This window comes from Oncorhynchus tshawytscha, linkage group LG12 (assembly GCF_018296145.1).
Source record: "Oncorhynchus tshawytscha isolate Ot180627B linkage group LG12, Otsh_v2.0, whole genome shotgun sequence".
NCBI classification, from domain to species: Eukaryota; Metazoa; Chordata; class Actinopteri; order Salmoniformes; family Salmonidae; genus Oncorhynchus; species Oncorhynchus tshawytscha.
Window position 1 is genome coordinate 34,007,108 of NC_056440.1, and position 19,395 is coordinate 34,026,502.

Below are 19,395 nucleotides of genomic sequence, written 5' to 3' on the forward strand. Positions count from 1 at the left end.
AAAATCAATTGGGGCCCAATGCCATAACATGTTTTGAATTTAGATTATCCTTGACTGTCTAGTCTTTTTTTATAAATTTTTTTGGTGGCTGTTAGTTCTCAGATTATTATATAAAAAAATATGTAGGTTTGTTATCTTTGTGTGGGGGGTGGAGTTTGGAGGGGGAGGGCTACTGTCTGGGGGCTGGAAGGTCATTCTTCACACTAGAGGTCTTCACGGATCCACCTGTACCCGAAATCCTGAGCTGGTACGAATCCAGAATTCTAAATAGTTTCACGGGTCTGCGTCAGATCAGATATGATTGTCATGGGTCTCAAATGTGACTGCTGCAGTAGAGAGAGAGAGAGGGATTGTAGAATTTATGCTGCTGCTTTTGCTTTTCACGAAAGTGGCGTGTGTAGCTTGTTGTTGTTGGCTAATCATAAGTCATCAACGTTGCAATAGGCTTCAGTCATAGAGCCTCTATTTGTCGCAAAATTTAGGAGGTATCTAATCCCAATGGGAATTAAAATAACGGAATGAAAAGTTAAAGGAGAAAGATGGACTACAACAAACAAGAGCCAACAGGTAGGATGCTACTTAATATTCTGAACGGAGTTGTGTAGGACAAGAAAGTGCATGCAGCCTCAATTAGGCTAGCTAGCTAGCTTAACTAGCTTCTCCCAATTTGATGCACTCAAGACGGGTTCTACTACGTAATCATATTGGTTGATAAATAACCTAGCTATAGGCGCTATTAGTCTACCCATAGTGCGAGTCGGTTTGGTTGGTTGCTGTCTCGTCTCTACCTCCCTGCTTAACTCCCGGTGTCACTCGCTCAGTCAAGGTAGCCTACACGCACAGCACGCATGGCCCCCGCTAGAGTGGCACCTCTCTCTACCTCCTCTCCCTTGCGCTTTATCAGCTCCAATTTAATTAAGTAGCTTAAAAATAGCATTTTCTGTTGCTTCCCCCACTGATCGTACTGGGTCTAGATCTGACCAGGTCTATACGGAACGAATGTAGTTGTCCTCGGGTCCGTTCGGAATGGGTGTCTCAATTTTTTTATTTATGCATATCGGGTCCGGGTGTAAAAGCCACAGGTCAATTTCAGAACGGTTCCACCTTTTTGGACCCATGAAGGCCTCTACTTCACACCTCCAATCTGTAACTTCACCAAATTTCCATGCGTGCCACACTCTGCCCACACTGCACTAACATGTGGGCTGACCTGTCACTCTGACAGAGAGATTTATGCTGTTGTGGGAACCAAAATACCTTTCATGTCTATGCCAGACTGCCAGCTTGGATGTCATAGTCACATGCCTGTGTGCGTGCTGCCCCCTTCCCTGGACACCTTTCCCCCACATTCTCCTGTTTGCTGGTTGGTTGTGTATTGTCAGTCATTACTGGCAGCTCTGAATCTGTACTGATTAGCTTTTGGCACAGGCTGTTTTTATGGTCAGGGAAGGTCAGGCTTCACACGGTTGTCTGAGTGGTTTAGGCTAACCCCCACTTAGTGGCACTTGCTGTGAGTAAATTTAAGGGTCTCTTGTTTCTGTGGGTTCGAGCATTGCCATTGACACAAAATTAATCCTACTTCAGAATGTAACTTAGGCTAAGAGGAGTTGTGCACCTCTTTCTGTTTTTAACAAGACTAAATCATGTGATCTCACAAACACCTGCTAACATGAAAACAACAGGATGTTTTCTCTGCTCCTTCCAATTGTCGTACATACACTGACTGTACAAAACATTTAAGAACACCTTCCTAATATTGAGTTGCACCTCCCTTTGCTCTCAATTTGTTGGGGCATGGACTACAAGGTCTCAAGCATTCCACAGAGATTTTGGCCCATGTTGACTCAAATGCTTCCCACAGTTGTCAAGTTGCCTGGATGTCCTTTGGATGGCGGGCCATTCATGATACACATAGGAAACTGTTGAGCCTGAAAAATGTAGCAGCGTTGCAGTTCTTGGCACACAAACCCCTTCAAGTGCACTTAAATATTTTGTCTTGCCCATTCACCCTTTGAAGGGCACAAATACACAATCCATGTCTCAAGGCTTAAATGTCCTTCTTTAACCTGTCTCCTCCCCTTCATCTACACTGATTTTGAAGTGATTTTAACAGGTGACCTCAATAAGGAATCATAGCTTTCACCTGGTCAGTCTGTCATGGAAAGAGCAGGTGTTCCTAATGTTTTGTGCACTCAGTGTATGTTCACTGAAACACTGCACATACAGCACACGCTCTATCAAAGCCTGTGCTCACTCAGCAGGCATGCATTCATTGCACATGTACTGTGTGTGTACAGTCGTGGCCAAAAGTTGAGAATGACACATCAATTTTCACAAAGGTTGTTGCTTCAGTGTCTTTAGATATTTTTGTCAATGTTACTATGGAATACTGAAGTATAATTGCAAGCATTTTATAAGTGTCAAAGGCTTTTATTGACAATTACATGAAGTTGATGCAAAGAGTCAATATTTGCAGTGTTGACCCTTCTTTTTCAAGACCTCTGCAATCCGCCCTGGCATGCTGTCAATTAACTTCTGGGCCACATCCTGACTGATGGCAGCCCATTCTTGCATAATCAATGCTTGGAGTTTGTCAGGATTTGTGGGTTTTTGTTTGTCCACCCGCCTCTTGAGGATTGACCACAAGTTCTCAATGGGATTATGGTATGGGGAGTTTCCTGGCCATGGACCCAAAATATCGATGTTTTGTTCCCCGAGCCACTTAGTTATCACTTTTGCCTTATAGCAAGGTGCTCCATCATGCTGGAAAAGGCATTGTTCGTCACCAAACTGTTCCTGGATGGTTGGGAGAAGTTGCTCTTGGGGGATGTGTTGGTACCGTTCTTTATTCATGGCTGTGTTCTTAGGCAAAATTGTGAGTGAGCCCACTCCCTTGGCTGAGAAGCAACCCCACACATGAATGGTCTCAAGATGCTTTAATGTTGGCATGACACAGGACTGATGGTAGAGCTCACCTTGTCTTCTCCGGACAAGCTTTTTTTTCGGATGCCAAACAACCGGATAGGGGATTCATCAGAGAAAATGACTTTACCCCAGTCCTCAGCAGTCCAATCCCTGTACCTTTTGCAGAATATCAGTCTGTCCCTGATGTTTTTCCTGGAGAGAAGTGGCTCCTTTTCTGCCCTTCTTGACACCAGGCCATCCTCTAAAAATCTTCACCTAACTGTGTGTGCAGATGCACTCACACCTGCCTGCTGCCATTCCTGAGCAAGCTCTGTACTGGTGGTGCCCCGATCCCGCAGCTGAATCAACTTTAGGAGACGGTCCTGGCGCTTGGTGGACTTTCTTGGGCGCCCTGAAGCGTTCTTCACAACAATTGAACCGCTCTCCATGAAGTTCTTGATGATCTGATAAATGGTTGATTTAGGTACAATCTTACTGGCAGCAAAATCCTTGCCTGTGAAGCCCATTTTGTGCAAAGCAATGATGAATTCATGTGTTTCCTTGCAGGTAACCATGGTTGACAGGAAGAACAATGATTCCAAGCACCACCCTCCTTTTGAAGCTTCCAGTCTGTTATTCAAACTCAATCAGCATGACAGAGTGATCTCCAGCCTTGTCCTCGTCAACACTCACACCTGTGTTAACGAGAGAATCACTAACACAATGTCAGCTGGTCCTTTTGTGATAGGTCTGAAATGCAGTGGAAATGTTTTTTGGGGATTCAGTTCATTTGCATGGCAAAGAGGGACTTTGCAATTAATTGCAATTCATCTGATCACTCATAACATTCTGGAGTATATGCAAATTGCCATCATACAAGGCAGCAGACTTTGTGAAAATGTATATTTGTGTCATTCTCAAAACTTTTGGCCACGACTGTACACGTACACACAGTCCAAAAGTTAAAGTTGGTTGAGTTTGAGTGGTATTAGCCAGGGTATCTGATCTGCAGTGGGAACAGGCTTTAACATCGGGGTCACTTATTTTCACACTTTGTCTGCTAGCAGTGTGTGGAGATGTGTTGCTCTTCACAAGAACAGAGGACAGTCGTGATGTAGGTCCTAGACATGATGTGGGTCTCGACACTTGAATCCCCAGGAGAACTAACCCTCTTTTTGATAGATCTCCCTCTGAAACCCCTCCTGACCAAACACCTCAATGTCTCTCACAAACTCAAAGTCCTTGAGTTAACTCTGGTATAGGAGGTTGCAGAGCTGAAACTTGTAGCTTTTCAGACCGTTGTTCTGAAGGTCTTACCTTGTACCTACCATTTTATATGATATTTCAGTTCATTGAAGTAGGACTACAATTTCATCCTCCTACATTGCCTTTTCTATAGACATTATATCAAGGATTTTCCTTCAAAGGACAAACACACAATCACACAATATTTAGGCTAGGCCATCTCTTTCATCTCGGCCAGTTTTTACATCATTTCTCAGCGTGATGGATCTGAGACCGCCTCGGTACAAGCTAGTGACCACTTCCTTATTGTTTGAACTGCAGTTTGCCCCTTTCATCTATAACAAGGGGTTGTAGCAGCATGCCACATCTATAATTAGAAAGGGAGACTCTTAGCAGCCAAAAAAAGGCACTGGTAGGATTGTGTGCGTCTCATGTAATGGAAGTGTATGAATATCAGCCTGGAGCCTCGCCATTTCAGGCCCAGCTAGTCCGTTCAACCCCTTTCCTCCCGGTGACATTTCAGCTAGAGTAGGTCTAGAGAGCAGCTAGACTTAGCCTGCCTGCTTCCTCCAGATTATTGTTATAATGCTCATTTTAGCAGTTTAAAAATAACACCAAACTAAACCCGAAGCTGGATCAAACACACATACCTTACGCAGGAGGAAACATGGTTCCCACTCAATGACACTTCTATTTTCTTGCTGTCTCCCCCACACACACACTCACGGTGTGTTGGCGGGGGTTTACAATTGGGGGATCAGTGGCTTATTGGGAGTTGTTGGTTTAAGATGCTATTGTTCTTTTCAGCAAAGCTTCCCATGTGTGTAACATGAATAACCTTTGGAGTGTTGCTTCTCTCATCCTTGGCTGAGATTAGGATGTACAGTTCTGTAACTGTCAAATACCTAGTCCATGCTTGTAAAATGACAAGCTACACTGAATAATTATGGACTATAGTCCTCTTTGCCTGTCCCTATTGTATACAGTACAGTATGTGTAAGTTAGTTGAAATGGAGACAGGGCGCACCTCGCCTGCTGACAATGTTCTTTCTCAGAGAAGTACAGCATGTAAGCTGACCAAGCACAAAGCAAAACCCTCCTGCAGACATGCATCAGCAATACCACTGAGACCACTGGGGTTCCCCAACTGGTGGCCCGTGTTATGAATTTGGACCGCGGGTTATTTTATTTGGCCCCTCAAGTTTTCTGAGCAAAACATAAATAAATAAAGAAAATCATTTCCAAGTGATTTACATTTTTTGGAAATCTATTTCAAATGCGTACTAGAGGGATATACACTATATATATACAAAAGTATGTGGACATCCCTTCAAATGAATGGATTCGTCTATTTCAGCCACACCCGTTTCTGACAGGTGTATAAAATCGAGCACACATCCATGCAATCTACATAGACAAACATTGGCAGTAGAATGTCCTTACTGAAGAGCTCAGTGACTTACCGTGGCACCGTCATAGGATACCACATTTCCAAGAAGTCAGTTTGTCCAATTTCTGCCCAGCTTGAGCTGCCCCGGTCAACTGTAAGTGTTGCGTAGCCGCGAAGTGGTAGGCCACACAAGCTCACAGAACGGGGCCGCTGAAGTGCGTAGCATGTAAATATCGTCTGTCCTCGGTTGCAACACTCACTACTGAGTTCCAAACTGCCTCTGGAAGCAACGTCAGCTCAAGAACTGTTCGTCAGGAGCTTCATAAAATGGGTTTCCATGGCCGAGCAGCCGCACACAAGCCTAAGTTCACCATGCTCAATGCCAAGCGTCGGCTGGAGTGGTGTTAAGCTCGCCGCCATTGAACTCTAGAGCAGTGGAAATGCCTATTTTAGGGTGATGAATCTTAGTTCACCATCTGGCAGTCCAACGGACGGAATCTGAGTTTGGCAGATGCCAGGAGAACACTACCTGCATAGTGGCAACTGTAAAGTTTGGTGGAGGAATAATGGTCTGGGGCTGTTTCTTTCATAGTTTGGGTAAGACCCCTTAGTTCCAGTGAAGGGAAATCGTAATGCTACAGAATACAGTGACATTCTAGACGTCTCTCTGATTTAAACTTTCTGCCAACAGTTTGGGGAAGGCCCTTTCCTGTTTCAGCATGACAATGCCCCCGTGAACAAAGTGAGGTCCTTACAGAAATGGTTTGTTGACATCAGTGTGGAATAACTTGACTTGCCTGCACATAGCCCTGACCTCAACCCCATCAAACAGCTTTTGGGATGAATTGGAACGCTGACTGCAAGTCAGGCCTAATCGCCCACCATCAGTGCCTGACCTCACTAATGCTCTTGTGGCTGAATGGAAGCATGTCCCCGCAGCAATGTTCCAACATCTAGTGGAAAGCCTTTCCAGGAGAGTGGATGCTGTTACAGCAGCAAAGGGGGACCAACTCCATTTAATGCCCATGATTTTGGAATGAGATCTAAACAAATCAAATCTTATTTGTCACATGCTCCGAATACAGCAGCCCTACTGTGAAATGCTTACTTTCAAGCCCTTAACCAACAATGCAGTTCAAGAAATGGAGTTAAGAATATATTTACTAAATAAACTAAAGTAAAAAATAATAAAAAGTAACACAATAAAATAACAATAACAAGGCTATGTACAGGGGGTACCGGTACAGAGTCGATGTGCGGGGTTACAGGTTAGTCAAGGCAATTTGGACAAGTAGGTAGGGGTAAAGTGACTGCATAGATAATAAACAGCGAGTAGCAGCAGTGTAAAACCAAAGATGTTTGACGTGTAGATGTCCGCATACTTTTGGTCATTTAGTGTATGTGATGGTTAAATAATATATCTGTTTGGGCTTCTTGCGGTCAATTTGCAGTCTTCAAATTATTTGTAATTATGTTCCGGCCCCGTGACCATACGCTCTAGATAAAGTGGCCAGTGGCTGAATCTAGTTGATGATCCCTGCACCAGACTTATGCAGTTAAGTGGGTATCTCTGGATCCAAGGTACAACTCAGCCCATCCATTCAGTTCTATGTACAGAAGGGATCCCCCCCGGGAAAGTCCTTGGAACTGTGTATTTCATCCACCAAATCAAACCAAAAATCCTCACAGAGAGTGTTCTTAGAATATACCTGGTTGTTGTCTGATTTAATATTCGTTAGTAACCGAGACACTGGCACAAGCTTTTATTACCCAGAGGACTTCATTATCATAGCGTGCCGCTGCCTTCCCCAAGGAGATGTAACCAGGGTGTTTAGATCACGTGTCTATCGGAGTAAACCATGTCACAGACCACATACAGAGGGGAGAGGGAGAGAGAAATACTGAGACAGAGATGCAGCATGTCATTGTTGCCTCTAAACCAGTTACAGAATTTGGCTGGGCCAGTTTAGCGTTGCTGTCTAATTGATGGCTGCAATCTAAACATAGGAATAGATCCATCTATTTGCATCCATCTGTGTTCAGGCCTTTCTAGAAGTTCACCTTATAACTGTATACTTTGTGTTCTGTTTGCCAAGCAACCTGATAATTTGCATAATGGACTAAGTAAGCAGTGTTAGTATTGTGAAACGCCTATAAACTGATGAGTTAACATCCTCTGTCAGGGGTTCCCAGACTCCTCTTATTGGTGAAGAAAGTTCAGCAAGTATAAGGCTTATTTCCTGCAATTCTACACATTTTGTCATCGGTGCAAAGAACATGTTGTAGTTTCAAAGCAAATTTTCTTGAAATTCTATGTATTTTTCCCATGTCTGTGTATTCATGTGATATTTGAGTGACAAAAAAATGACATATCTATTGGCAAAAAATGAATTAATTAAAAACGTTAACTGACATGGGCTAGTTGATCTGGACATTTCTGATGCAATGACTAACATGACAAGAGGAACTGATGATGCACTACCCAATTTTGAAAATGCACCTTTTGTATTCTACTATTACACCTTTCAAGAGTAAGTTTAAAGCCGGACTGCGTTCCTTTTTTTGTTGTTGGATTTTTTCAGTCCGGCTTTAAACTTACTCTTGAACCCCTCGCGCTCCGCCCCCTAGTTTGGGAACCACTACTCTATGTCACCTATTATCTCCCTCCAGGACCGGGGCAGCTCCATGGGGAAGCTGGAGCCAATCTCCCCCGTCAGCCCGGCCCAGATGGACCCTGATCTGGACCTGGTGCCCGCTCGCTTCTCCAAGGAGGAGCTCATCCAGAACATGGATCGTGTGGACCGGGAGATTACAATGGTGGAGCAACAGATCTGCAAGCTACGCAAGAAACAGGTACAGGTACCGTACAACCATGGGTTATAGGTCTTCTTCACTACGGTTTGTTTGGTGCTTGTCTGTTTGTAATTTATGAGACTGTGTTTAGATAATGGTTTTAGATTTGGTAATAAGTGCAATCAGGTATATCAATCAATCAATCAATCAATCAATCAATCAATCAATCAAATGTATTTAAAAAGCCCTTCTTACATCAGCCGATGTCACAGTGCTGTACAGAAACACAGCCTAAAACCCCCTAACGGCAAGCAATGCAGATGTAGAAACACTGTGGCTAGGAAAAACTCCCTAAAAAGGCCAGAATCTAGGAAGGAACCTAGAGAACCAGGCTCTGAGGGGTGCTGGGAACCAGGCTCTGAGGGGTGCTGGGTGGAGATTATAACAGAACATGGCAAAGATGTTCAAACTTTCACAGATGACCAGCAGGGTCAGATAATAATAATCACAGTGGTTGTCGAGGGTGCAACAGGTCAGCACCTCAGGAGTAAATGTCAGTTGGCTTTTCATAGCCGATCATTCAGAGTTAGAGACAGCAGGTGCGGTAGAAAGAGAGTCGAAAACAGCAGGTCCGGGACAAGGTAGCACGTCTGGTGAACAGGTCAGGGTTCCATAGCCGCAGGCAGAACAGTTGAAACTGGAGCAGCAGCACGACCAGGTGGACTGGGGACAGCAAGGAGTCATCAGGTCAGGTAGTCCTGAGGCATGGGGCTAAGGTAGTCCTGAGGTCCCCCGAGATAAGAGAGAGAGGAGAAGGAGAGAAAAGAGAGAGAGAATTAGAGGGAGCATACTTAAATTCACACAGGACACCGGATAAGACAGGAGAAATACTCCAGATATAACAGACTGACCCTAGCCCCCCAGACACAAACTATTGCAGCATAAATACTGGAGGCTGAGACAGGATCTATATACTTTATCTTCTAAGGATGACCTAAGTGTCTATCCGTGTCATTCTCATTGCGCCTGAATGTTTCTTTGACAGTGCGTGGCCTACACTGTGTGTTTACTGTCAGCGTGTTCTCTGACAGTTCCAGCAGTTTCCCTGAAAATGCTCCCATCTGTGGTTAAATCCATTATCCCTCTCATTGCCTGTCTTCAGTGGGTTTTCACACAGTAAAGCCTTGAGCCCAGACATGGTTATATTGCTGTAATTATTGTACTAAGCTACTACTGTAGTTAGGGCTCACTCAGCCTGCCACAGTGCTCTGCTTCATGGCAGTTGCTTTCTCTTCTCCTTTAACTTTCTCCTCTCTTCCTTTTTTTAGGAGAAATGTAGGTTCACAAAATAAATACACAAGCCATAAATAACAGCTCCCCCCGGGGGAGAGGAGGATTATGGCGGAGGTTTTGTGACTGTTTAACCACTCGTATTCCTTCCTCGCCGTCTCCCTCTTGGCTGCCTGCCACATCATGTTTTATAGAATTAGTCACAGGCCTCGCTCAACCACCCAACCCCCACCACCCTAGACCATGCACTCTACGCAAGCCTGCCGATATCTCCAGCCTTCCCTAACCCTCTCACTTCTCTTCTCTGGCTGGCACTCAACACGCTTCTTCTTAAATCTAGGCCACCTGCAACCCATGACATGGCCCGCTGTGGGAGGGGAAAGGGTAGGGCTGGGCGATATATCAAATTCATTTGATTCATTCTATTTAGTTTTTGCCCAATATTCCAAATGCCTCGATCTCAAGAATGTATCTTCTTTTTTCCCCCTTCTTTTTTTATTGTGAGCGTTTCTGTCCACTGGTTCTCATGTTGTCTTTTAGGTCTCGTCTCCTTCGCGCCTTCTGTGCTGTGTGCACCGTCCCATTTACACCAGAGATTTGTATATTATGACGACATGCACATGTCTCCTCCCTAATAATGGGATTCGTTGTCCCAAAAGCAGGAAGGCAGGTGGACAAGCTTAGGTCCAGAATAAGCCCATAAAAACGCGTTGAGGCTTATTTTGGATGGATTTTTAGTGAGAGTGAAGCCTCTCGCTTTGCCTCTTCCTCTATGGTTTACACACATCAAGCCCCTGTCGCTCACAATAACAAAGAGGAGAGATCACTTTTTCCTCTCCGACAAGCAGTTTCTACTCGCTATTTGCATTTGAGGTTTGGTCCAACAGAATGGGTCCTATGGACACCGAAACACATTGAGGCATTGTTTTCCTGTAATAGAGGAGAAGTGAACCTTTATCTAACAAACCCTTTATGGTTCATCTACTCAAATTGCGCACAAAGCAGAAACTACTAAAACGACCGTATCAATGAACACGGATTCGGGAAAATTAATGCTCAGTTTGTCGCACACATTCAAGTACTGTTGATATAATTTTAGCCAAAGACTGTTATACTAGCTGTCCAGTCTGTTTTATAATTGTGCAATAAGCATAAAAGGGTTATACAAGGAATTGGCAACTCATTCTCGTTCTGAGAAACGAGGTAGGCCCCTTGAATTCAACATTTGAACAAAGTGGATAGGCTAGCATGCTGTTGAATCAGTTGAAGGACTGAAGGGTGTGTTCATAACAACTCAACTGTTATACTTTGTTAGCTAGCAAATAGATCCAAGTTGGTTCAACTGGAAATCTAAAGCTGGCTACTCACTAATGTGGACTTGTGCTTGAGAGATTGTTCATGAGACCTGGGTTAATTCTCTCTAGCCTAATACCTGCTACAACAAGTTAGTCATTATTAGTGAATGTGCATTAGGCATGATTCTGGACATTTCTTTTTTTATAAAAAAAAAAGGTAATTTTCATAGACCGACTTCAAAGCCAGATCAGTGAATATTGCAAGAAGCAGGTTAATGGTTGTTGAAGGCTTATATTTAGCCTGGGTATGTCTTCATAACCCCTACATTCATTAGATTATTACTGACTGTTTGCACTGCATTTGACCTTTTTAATTGTACAACAAAGCTTATTTCTTTCTCTCTCTATCTATATATATATATATATATCTATTATTTATTTATTTATTGTGAATAGCCCATAAGTTTGAAAAAATCAAGCCAGCGGAGGAGGGATGCGAGGGATGGCCTGTGGTGGGCGGCAGCCGAGAAGAGAGCGAGCGTGGTGAGGTCCAGTGAATGATTGAGAGAGTAAGCTCTGCTACCTAGAAAAATAAATCAAACCCCCCCTCCCCTTCCCTCAACAAACGCTATGTTTTTTATTTTTTATGGATGTTTTCTTTTTTAACTATCCCCCCCCCATAGTGCTTTCCTCTGCACAGCTCTCCAAGTATTAAAACATCTGGAGCAATTAAGTAGTGTGGTAAAACTTTATTTAAAGAGTTCTGGCAGAGTGTGGGCCTGGGGATCAGGTTACAGCCAGCCTGTGTTGTGTCAGCCAGGCTCAGGACGGCTAGTTTATTTTATTTTACTCCATGGTGGGTTTAGGAAGAGAAGGGGGTTCTGGGAATGTTTGTGTTTTCCTCCCCAGATGCTTATCCAGCTCGATTGGGGCACAGAATGATCCATCACGCGCCATTCTGCTGGGGATCCTCTGAGGGCCCAGGGCCAGCTTTTTCTCCCCCTATTGAGCCCCTGGCCTCTTTCAGGGGAAGGGAGGGAAGAAGGGGACTGGATTTAGTGTAGATCACCTCCCAGCACAGCAGGCAGCACACTGACAGGGAGTCCCAGCCCCCAGTGAAAGAGCTTCACTAACACCCCTGGCTGGGCAACTAACAGACCTGCAGCTCTGCTGCCACATACAACCAACACTGCCCCTTGTCTGCTTATGCCAAATGTCTTATTATTCCTACTTACCTATGCTGTTTATTGGAGCATCATACATTTATTCCACTTTAGAAATGTTACTTGAAGATGTAATCAACTGTTATGTCAGTTACTGGTGATCTATGATTGTGCCTTTGCACTGAGGAGGCCATAATGTCACCACTTAATACACATTGTGAACATAATGGATCAGTTCAATGGACGCTGGCATGACCACTGTGCCATTGCTTTGACTTTGTTTGTTCTGGCAATTGTTACATAGGAACTTAACTGAGAGGAAAGATGTTTAACTTTTTACATTTGTATCACAAGCAATTTTTGTGCAATTCATGATGACATTTGCAATAGTAGGCCCTTTTTAGAACTATACATTCTTTCAGTAAGACACTGATCTGTGAACCGTACATGATACAGTAACATATATAGGTGTTCATATACTCCTTAGTGTTCTCTCAAAAAGGAAGTATGTCTGGATTCTGAAATTCACATTTTCACATTCATAAAAAATATTATCTCAACTAACCTTTTTTGGTTTTTGCTTATTTAAAAAAATATATATCTTACTCTACAAATATGTCAAATTTCCAGAGTGGACTCTGTGGTACCTAAAAATGGACACTATAAGCCATTAACCAATCATAGCCCTCCTTTAGAATTGTAAGTTCAGCAAGTAACCAGCAGAGGGAGTTCTCTTTGAATCCATTTTCCCATTCACCGTGTTGGTGATACTGATAAAATTGATCATACCTTCAGAATTAGCAGAGAGCCAATTTGGGAAATTTGATTTACATGTAGAATATATTGTTCCAAACGATATGTCTTAACATGAACAAAATAAAAAAGGGTCATTTTGAGATTAATATTTTGTTATGTTTAATAAATGAATGTGATTCTCCCACCCCTTCAGAATCAAAGCATACTCTGTATTTCTGACTCAGAGCACACTATAAGGAGTATAATTACACCAAGATGTTATCTGTATCATGTACGGTTCACAGATCATAGGCTCATACTGGAAACGCTTCTAAAAAGGTCTAAAAAGGGCCTAAAATGGCCTCTGTCATCACGATTTTCTCAAATGGTTTGTGATTCAAATGTAAAAAAGCATTTAAAAACGCCTTCCTTCCAATTAAGTTTCTATGTGAGAATTGCCAGAACATTCTGAGATTCCAAAAATATGTTCCGCTCCCGCTGGTGTGGAATCGCCCCCAAATGCTTTGTCTCCTCAGTACTACTCTCTTCTCTGGCATGGGGCCGGCCCTGGCATTGTTTACTCCATGTTGTGGTAAACAGAATTAGAATACTGTAAGTTAATAGGATCTCTGTGGTGGTAAGTTAACTCCCCTGGGTCCAGTTAATCAGAGGGTTAACACTAGAACCGATGGGCCTTTCAGCCTATAAGTACCCACTAGAGAATGTTGTCGGGCATCCCCTTGAGCATACACATCAGAATCATAGCAACCCACAAGGCACCAACGCGTAATAAATTGGACATAAACAATTGCATGACGAAATCGGCTGTTCGTGGGTATATGTTCATGAAAAGATATTAAAACGCGTCATTTGTTTGGATAGAGCCAGGGATCTGTTTTGTATTATTCTACAAAGGCTTACTGCAACATGTATAGCCTATTTCGTTTCCCTTCCAATAAAAACATTAGTGTAATACATCTGATCAATTGTATTTATAGATTTGACTAGTAAAAGAGTTTATAGTAAGTAATACAGTCCAGTTACAACTTCTCACAGGCTCAGACATGGGAGGCAGAGGCTCAAAGTCAACGTCAGAATCAGATGAAGACCCCACATTTGATCGTTCAAATTCAATCACCTTCCTCATGCTCATTCAGTCCCATTTTTAAATTCAACTGGGAAGTCACGTCTCAATGGTCATCCGTTGACGTCATTCATTCAGTGAGGAAAGCAGCGTATTAGCGCCTGGGTACCGAGGCCCTACGGCAGATTTTGTCTTGGCACCTTAAGGTCGTAATCGTTGTAAAAAAAAAAATTAAAAAAAAACTACAAACAACAACAGGTTAACAGCCTCTAAATACATTTCTGTTTGTGATTTGTAAAATTCTGACAACTGAGCAATGTACCAATATTTAGGAGAAGTCAGGGATGGGGGACGTAGCTTTTTTTGTTGTTGTTGCAGATTGTTAATAAAAACCAAAATCAAACGTCAGTGGCCGTTGTCCTATTTGGTATTCATAAGGATCCCCATTAGCAGCTGCAAAAGCATCAGCTACTCTTCCTGTGGTCCACGTGAAACATGACACCTAGTACAGAACATTATTAGTCATGGACTGAAATGCGTAGATTTAAAGTGGCACACAGCCTACATATCAGTACATACACACAATGTCTAGGTCTAATACATAGTACAGTGAAAATTACAATACAAGATGTATAAAATGTCTGCATCTTTTCACAGTCCCCTTTGTGCGGTAAGGTGTTTTTTTAAAACTGGATGTTCAAGTGTTAAGCTATTTACAGTTAATAGGACAGTTGGGCACATCACTGCTGGAGATGATGAGGAGCAAGAGGGGGAGGAGCTACACACTGCTTGAGTAACCTGTCTCCACGGAAACAGAGGAGCACAAAAGTGCTGCAGGATCGGGCCTTTTGCCTTTGTTCATGACTTGTGATGATAACCTTTTATCTGTCATCTTTCTCTTGCATGTTCTTCTCCCCCAATCTGATTTAAAGGGACATCTTGTCTGCACACTGTTCACCAGTAACTGTGTGTGTGTGTGTGTGTGACCTGCAGCAACAGCTGGAGGAGGAGGCAGCAAAGCCCCAGGAGCCGGAGCGGTCCATGATCTCCCCTCCGCCCAGCGAGGCCAAGCACCGTAGCCTGGTGCAGATCATCTACGATGAAAACAGGGTCAGTACCATCGTACACACACACACACACTTACTGCTTTCTCTCTGTGTAATTATCTGCATCTCAATCAGTGCTTGGGGCTGGAATTGCTGTAATCAGTGCTAATAACCTCACTGTTGGCTAGTGTTCGAATACACGTAGCAAGCTCTCCCTTGTGTCACATTGAGTACGTTTACATGCACACTAATAATTCGATAATCAACTGATTATGGCAATAGTCATGTAAACACTTCTCTCTGCTCATCTTGATCAGCCTAAGGTCAAAATCGACATAGGCATAAACCGATTAAAATAGCTGGTTTTCTGCGAAATCTTTAGAATTATTAGTACATGTAAACAGCTTAATCGGCGTTCTGTCGGTGTTTTTGATGTGCGCATGTACCGCAGGGCAAGCCTCCCTCTTATGCGTGTGGGAAGTGAATTCTGACAGTATGCTTCTTAGAAATAGGTTTCACATACAAACTTCATATGTCCCAACTCCGAATCAATTAGGCTTCACAAAAATAACACGGTTATTTGACATGACATTTATCGAATGTTTATTTTTATTGGGGATTTCCTGCACAAGTCCCATCAGGTAGCCTGATTTCAGATGTGTCCATGTAAACAGGATTATTAGGGAAAGTGATCTTCTTGCGAAGCATCTAAACATTTTAAACAAACTATTCAATTAATCTGACTGTCCACAATCTAATTGTGTGCACGTACCCAACCATCATCATTATGGCCTTTAGTTGTTGGCGGGATGATGATCGAAGATAATGAGCAACACCATTACTAAAACTCACTCATTTTGAATGAATGTTGCTGTCTGACTGAAATTGTGTTATTTGATTTTATCTGCTCTTTTTGGGGTCACAGAAAGGGGTTGAGATTGAGACGGAAGCTGTGGAGGAAGTAGAGTGGGAGCATCTGGATGAAGTGTAGAGGATGTCTCTGACAGCTCTTTGATGATGAAACACTAGTATGATAGACTGTCACTTGGCTTCTCCCTTGAAAAATAGGAATCCTGCTGTTTGAGAACCTAATTAATAATTTGAAGGGCACATGGAAGGTTTTTTTTTTGTTGAGTTTTGCTATGACCATGATTGATATTCTGTGAAGAGATAAAACTCTGAGCTCTGTCATTGCTGTTACTTGGCCCGACAGTACTGTCAAATGCCACTGTCAATAGAGAGGTGGAAAGGCTGTATTAGAAGGTATTCATTCATTAGCCTCCGTCTTATTGAAATAACAGGCAAAGTCCTCCTGTCTGATGGTGTAGTCTGCCAAAGGTCAGCATCATTTAGCAGGTGAACCATTTTCTCTTTTTTTGTCTTTAATTTTAAAATTGTCTGAATGTAAGAATGTCATACAGGTTTACGTCTACCAATGTAGTTTGTTTTGATGTAGTAGTAGTTAAAGCATTCATTTCCAATACTCTTAGTCCACCTAGTGGTGAGCACTGCTCCATGCACACACAAAACTGTATAAAAATGATTGTGTTGATTGCAATAGTATATCGTTGTACGGGGTCTTCTCCCACTCATCGTACAGACTCCAGATGGTCCCCTGTATGTCCAGCAGCATACCACCCTGCATCCCACTGCTGGCTTGCTTCTGAAACTAAGCAGGGTTGGTCTTGGTCAGTCTCTAGATGGGAGACCAGATGCTGTTGGAAGTGGTGTTGGAGGACCAGTAAGGGGCAGTCTTTCCTCTGGTCTAAAAAACATATCCCAATGCCCCAGAGCAGTGATTGGGGACATTGCCCTGTGTAGGGTGCCGTCTTTCGGGTGGGACGTTAAACGGGTGTCCTGACTCTCTGTGGTCACGAAAAGACCCCATGGCACTTATCGTAAGAGTAGGGGTTTTAACCCCGGTGTCCTGGCTAAATTCCCAATCTGGCCTTCATACCATCATGGCCACCTAATCATCCCCAGCTTACAATTGGCTCATTCATCCCCCTCCTCTTCACTGTAAATATTCCCCAGGTCATTGCTGTAATTGAGAATGTGTTCTCAGTCAACTTACCTGGTAAAATAAGGGTTAAAAAAAGTACTAATAATGTCCTGTATGTGTAAGGGCCAGGATGGTCTTTATTTGACTCATTATCTACCCTGATGCCTAGTCACTTTACCCTGGCTTCATGTACATTATCGACCTCAAATACCTTATTATTATCTTTCCTGATGCCTAGTCACTTTGCCCTGGCTTCATGTATATTATCTACCTCAAATACCTTATTATTATCTTTCCTGATGCCTAGTCACTTTACCCTGCCTTCATGTACATTATCTACCTCAAATATCTTATCATTATCTTTCCTGATTCTAGTCACTTTACCCTGCCTTCATGTACATTATCTTTCTTGATGCCTAGTCACTTTACCCCGCCTTCATGTACATGATCTACCTCAAATGCGTCGTACCTCTACACCTTGATATGGTACTGGTACTCCCTGTATGTAGCTTCATTCTTGTGTATTTTATTCCTCATGTGTTAGTATTTTATTTTTATGCATTGTTGGGAAGGGATTGTATTTGGCGCATGTGACAAATAACGTTTGATTTGATTCGGTGGCCATGTCAGAGTCTTCTAAAAGGTAAACTCTTAAACTAGTTATCTTCTATTATATACTAGAAAAAGTCATTATCTGATAGAGACCTGCTGAAGACAATAGTACTGTATACCTTTCACCCCAGAGCTAAATCATAATGGCATGATTGACTCCATGCCGCAAGAGTTTGCTGAGCACCCATGTGATGATCTCAAAGCCTGGAAGTGTGTGGATGACTCGTCCTATGTCCCTGACCTCTGGAACACTTTGCACTGGTTTGCACTGGAACACTCTTGAGTGGGACTAGCACTGATTGCTGCTGGGCTGCGCCCACCATACTGGCCCCACTCTCTCCCCAGACTATGTAAACAAAAATCTGACCTAATTATGTACGATTTGAGTTCTGTGTTCACCGAGATTACACCATTTTATACACAGCCCTCTACAAGTCCCAGCCCAAAGTGATGGTGTGGCACTGTGACTGATGGTATGTTTGCAAATGTATTATGCAGGAAGGTGTATGTGAAGAAGGCAAGGTAATCATGTCGTTTCTGGATATGTGCTCTCCTCGTTTGTGTACCTGCATGGGTGTTGGTGTTTGTCTTTGGTCCCTTGCCCTCCTCAGCCTTTGTATAGGGTACTCTAGTATTGTTGGAGGGGTGTGTGTCGGGGAGGGGTGTGTGTCGGGGAGGGGTGTGCGTGCGCTTGCGTGTTTGTGTGTGTTTCAGCACCTGGCTGTAATTACTCCAGCCTCAGTAGCAGTAGCACTATCATAGTCCCTTGTAACACACACACACGGTACAGAGAGCCCTCAAAGCACTGCGCCTTCATTCTGGTTGTGCCACTATTAAACCCTCTCATTTTAATTACGTATCTTTTATGATGTAGCCCATATTTCCATTGTGTCGCTGATGTCATCTGTCCCTGTGGGCTCAGTATCACCTCATCTCTGAGACAAGGAGACACCCACAGGCCTTTGTCAATGCCACAGGCAACGCCACTCATGTTCACTCATCTCATTAGAACATGGCTGCCTTGGACACATACAAGAGAGACAACTGGGACTCTCACTGGAACTGCACTATCATAGTCCCTTGTAGCACACACACGGTACAGAGAGCCCTCAAGGCCCTGCACCTTCAGTCTGGTTGTGCCACTATTAAACCCTCTCGTTTTAATTTCATATATATTATGATGTAACCAATATTTCCATTTTCTTTAGATGGAAAATGCTTCTTTGACTTCTGTTGGGGAGCGCAGTTATTTTTCTGTTCAAGTGCCAGTCCTCCTGTCTAAGCACTAGGGGGCATGTTTGAAGTGGACTGGCCTCACTCACAATCACTGGTAATATCATGTCAGATGTGATTGGTTGAGATGGATTTGAGGAGGAACTGTAGCATGTCAAAGCTCCATGTTGATCAACACGGTGTTGTCATTACCCCTCTTAATTTAGCTTACACCTTTATCCCCTTTGTTGCTGATGCCCTAGAGTATAGTCTTTGATGCCCTTAATCTGACATACAATTCATGGCAAATGTATTGGCTGCATTACAGGTCTTTATCAGTATAATATGGTGGACATAATGGGGACAGTCCTAATCAGGAAATGGCAACATGTAGAGACGTTTCCAGTTCTCCCTCTTCTCTCACTCAGGATTAAATCCTTGTTAATTGCTGTTCATTAAACAGTCCTTACATATATTAGTCATCTGCAGAATGTTACAGGCTTCTTTTGGATGAGGAAGCATCGGAAAGAAAGGAAGGAAGGAAGAAAGAAAAAAGTGCGACCATGGGGGGACAGGGAGAGAGAGCGCACCAGAGAGAGGGCGACAGAGCCAGAGAGAGGGCGA

General features: G+C 43.2%; 1 protein-coding gene across 14 annotated transcripts in view; it reads left to right on the forward strand.

The window, feature by feature from the left end:
* LOC112264093 (nuclear receptor corepressor 2) overlaps positions 1–19,395 on the forward strand; it is a 122,979-nt gene that overhangs the window by 49,816 nt on the left and 53,768 nt on the right. For 11 of the 14 annotated variants that reach the window (XM_042331618.1, XM_042331629.1, XM_042331622.1 and 8 more), the window contains exons 5-6: positions 8,210–8,398; positions 14,893–15,009. In XM_042331618.1, the coding sequence (XP_042187552.1) occupies positions 8,210–8,398; positions 14,893–15,009 (306 nt within the window). Of the gene's footprint in view, positions 1–452; positions 568–8,209; positions 8,399–14,892; positions 15,010–19,395 lie in introns of those variants that run through there. The other 3 variants (XM_042331623.1, XM_042331624.1, XM_042331633.1) reach the window with 2 other exon arrangements.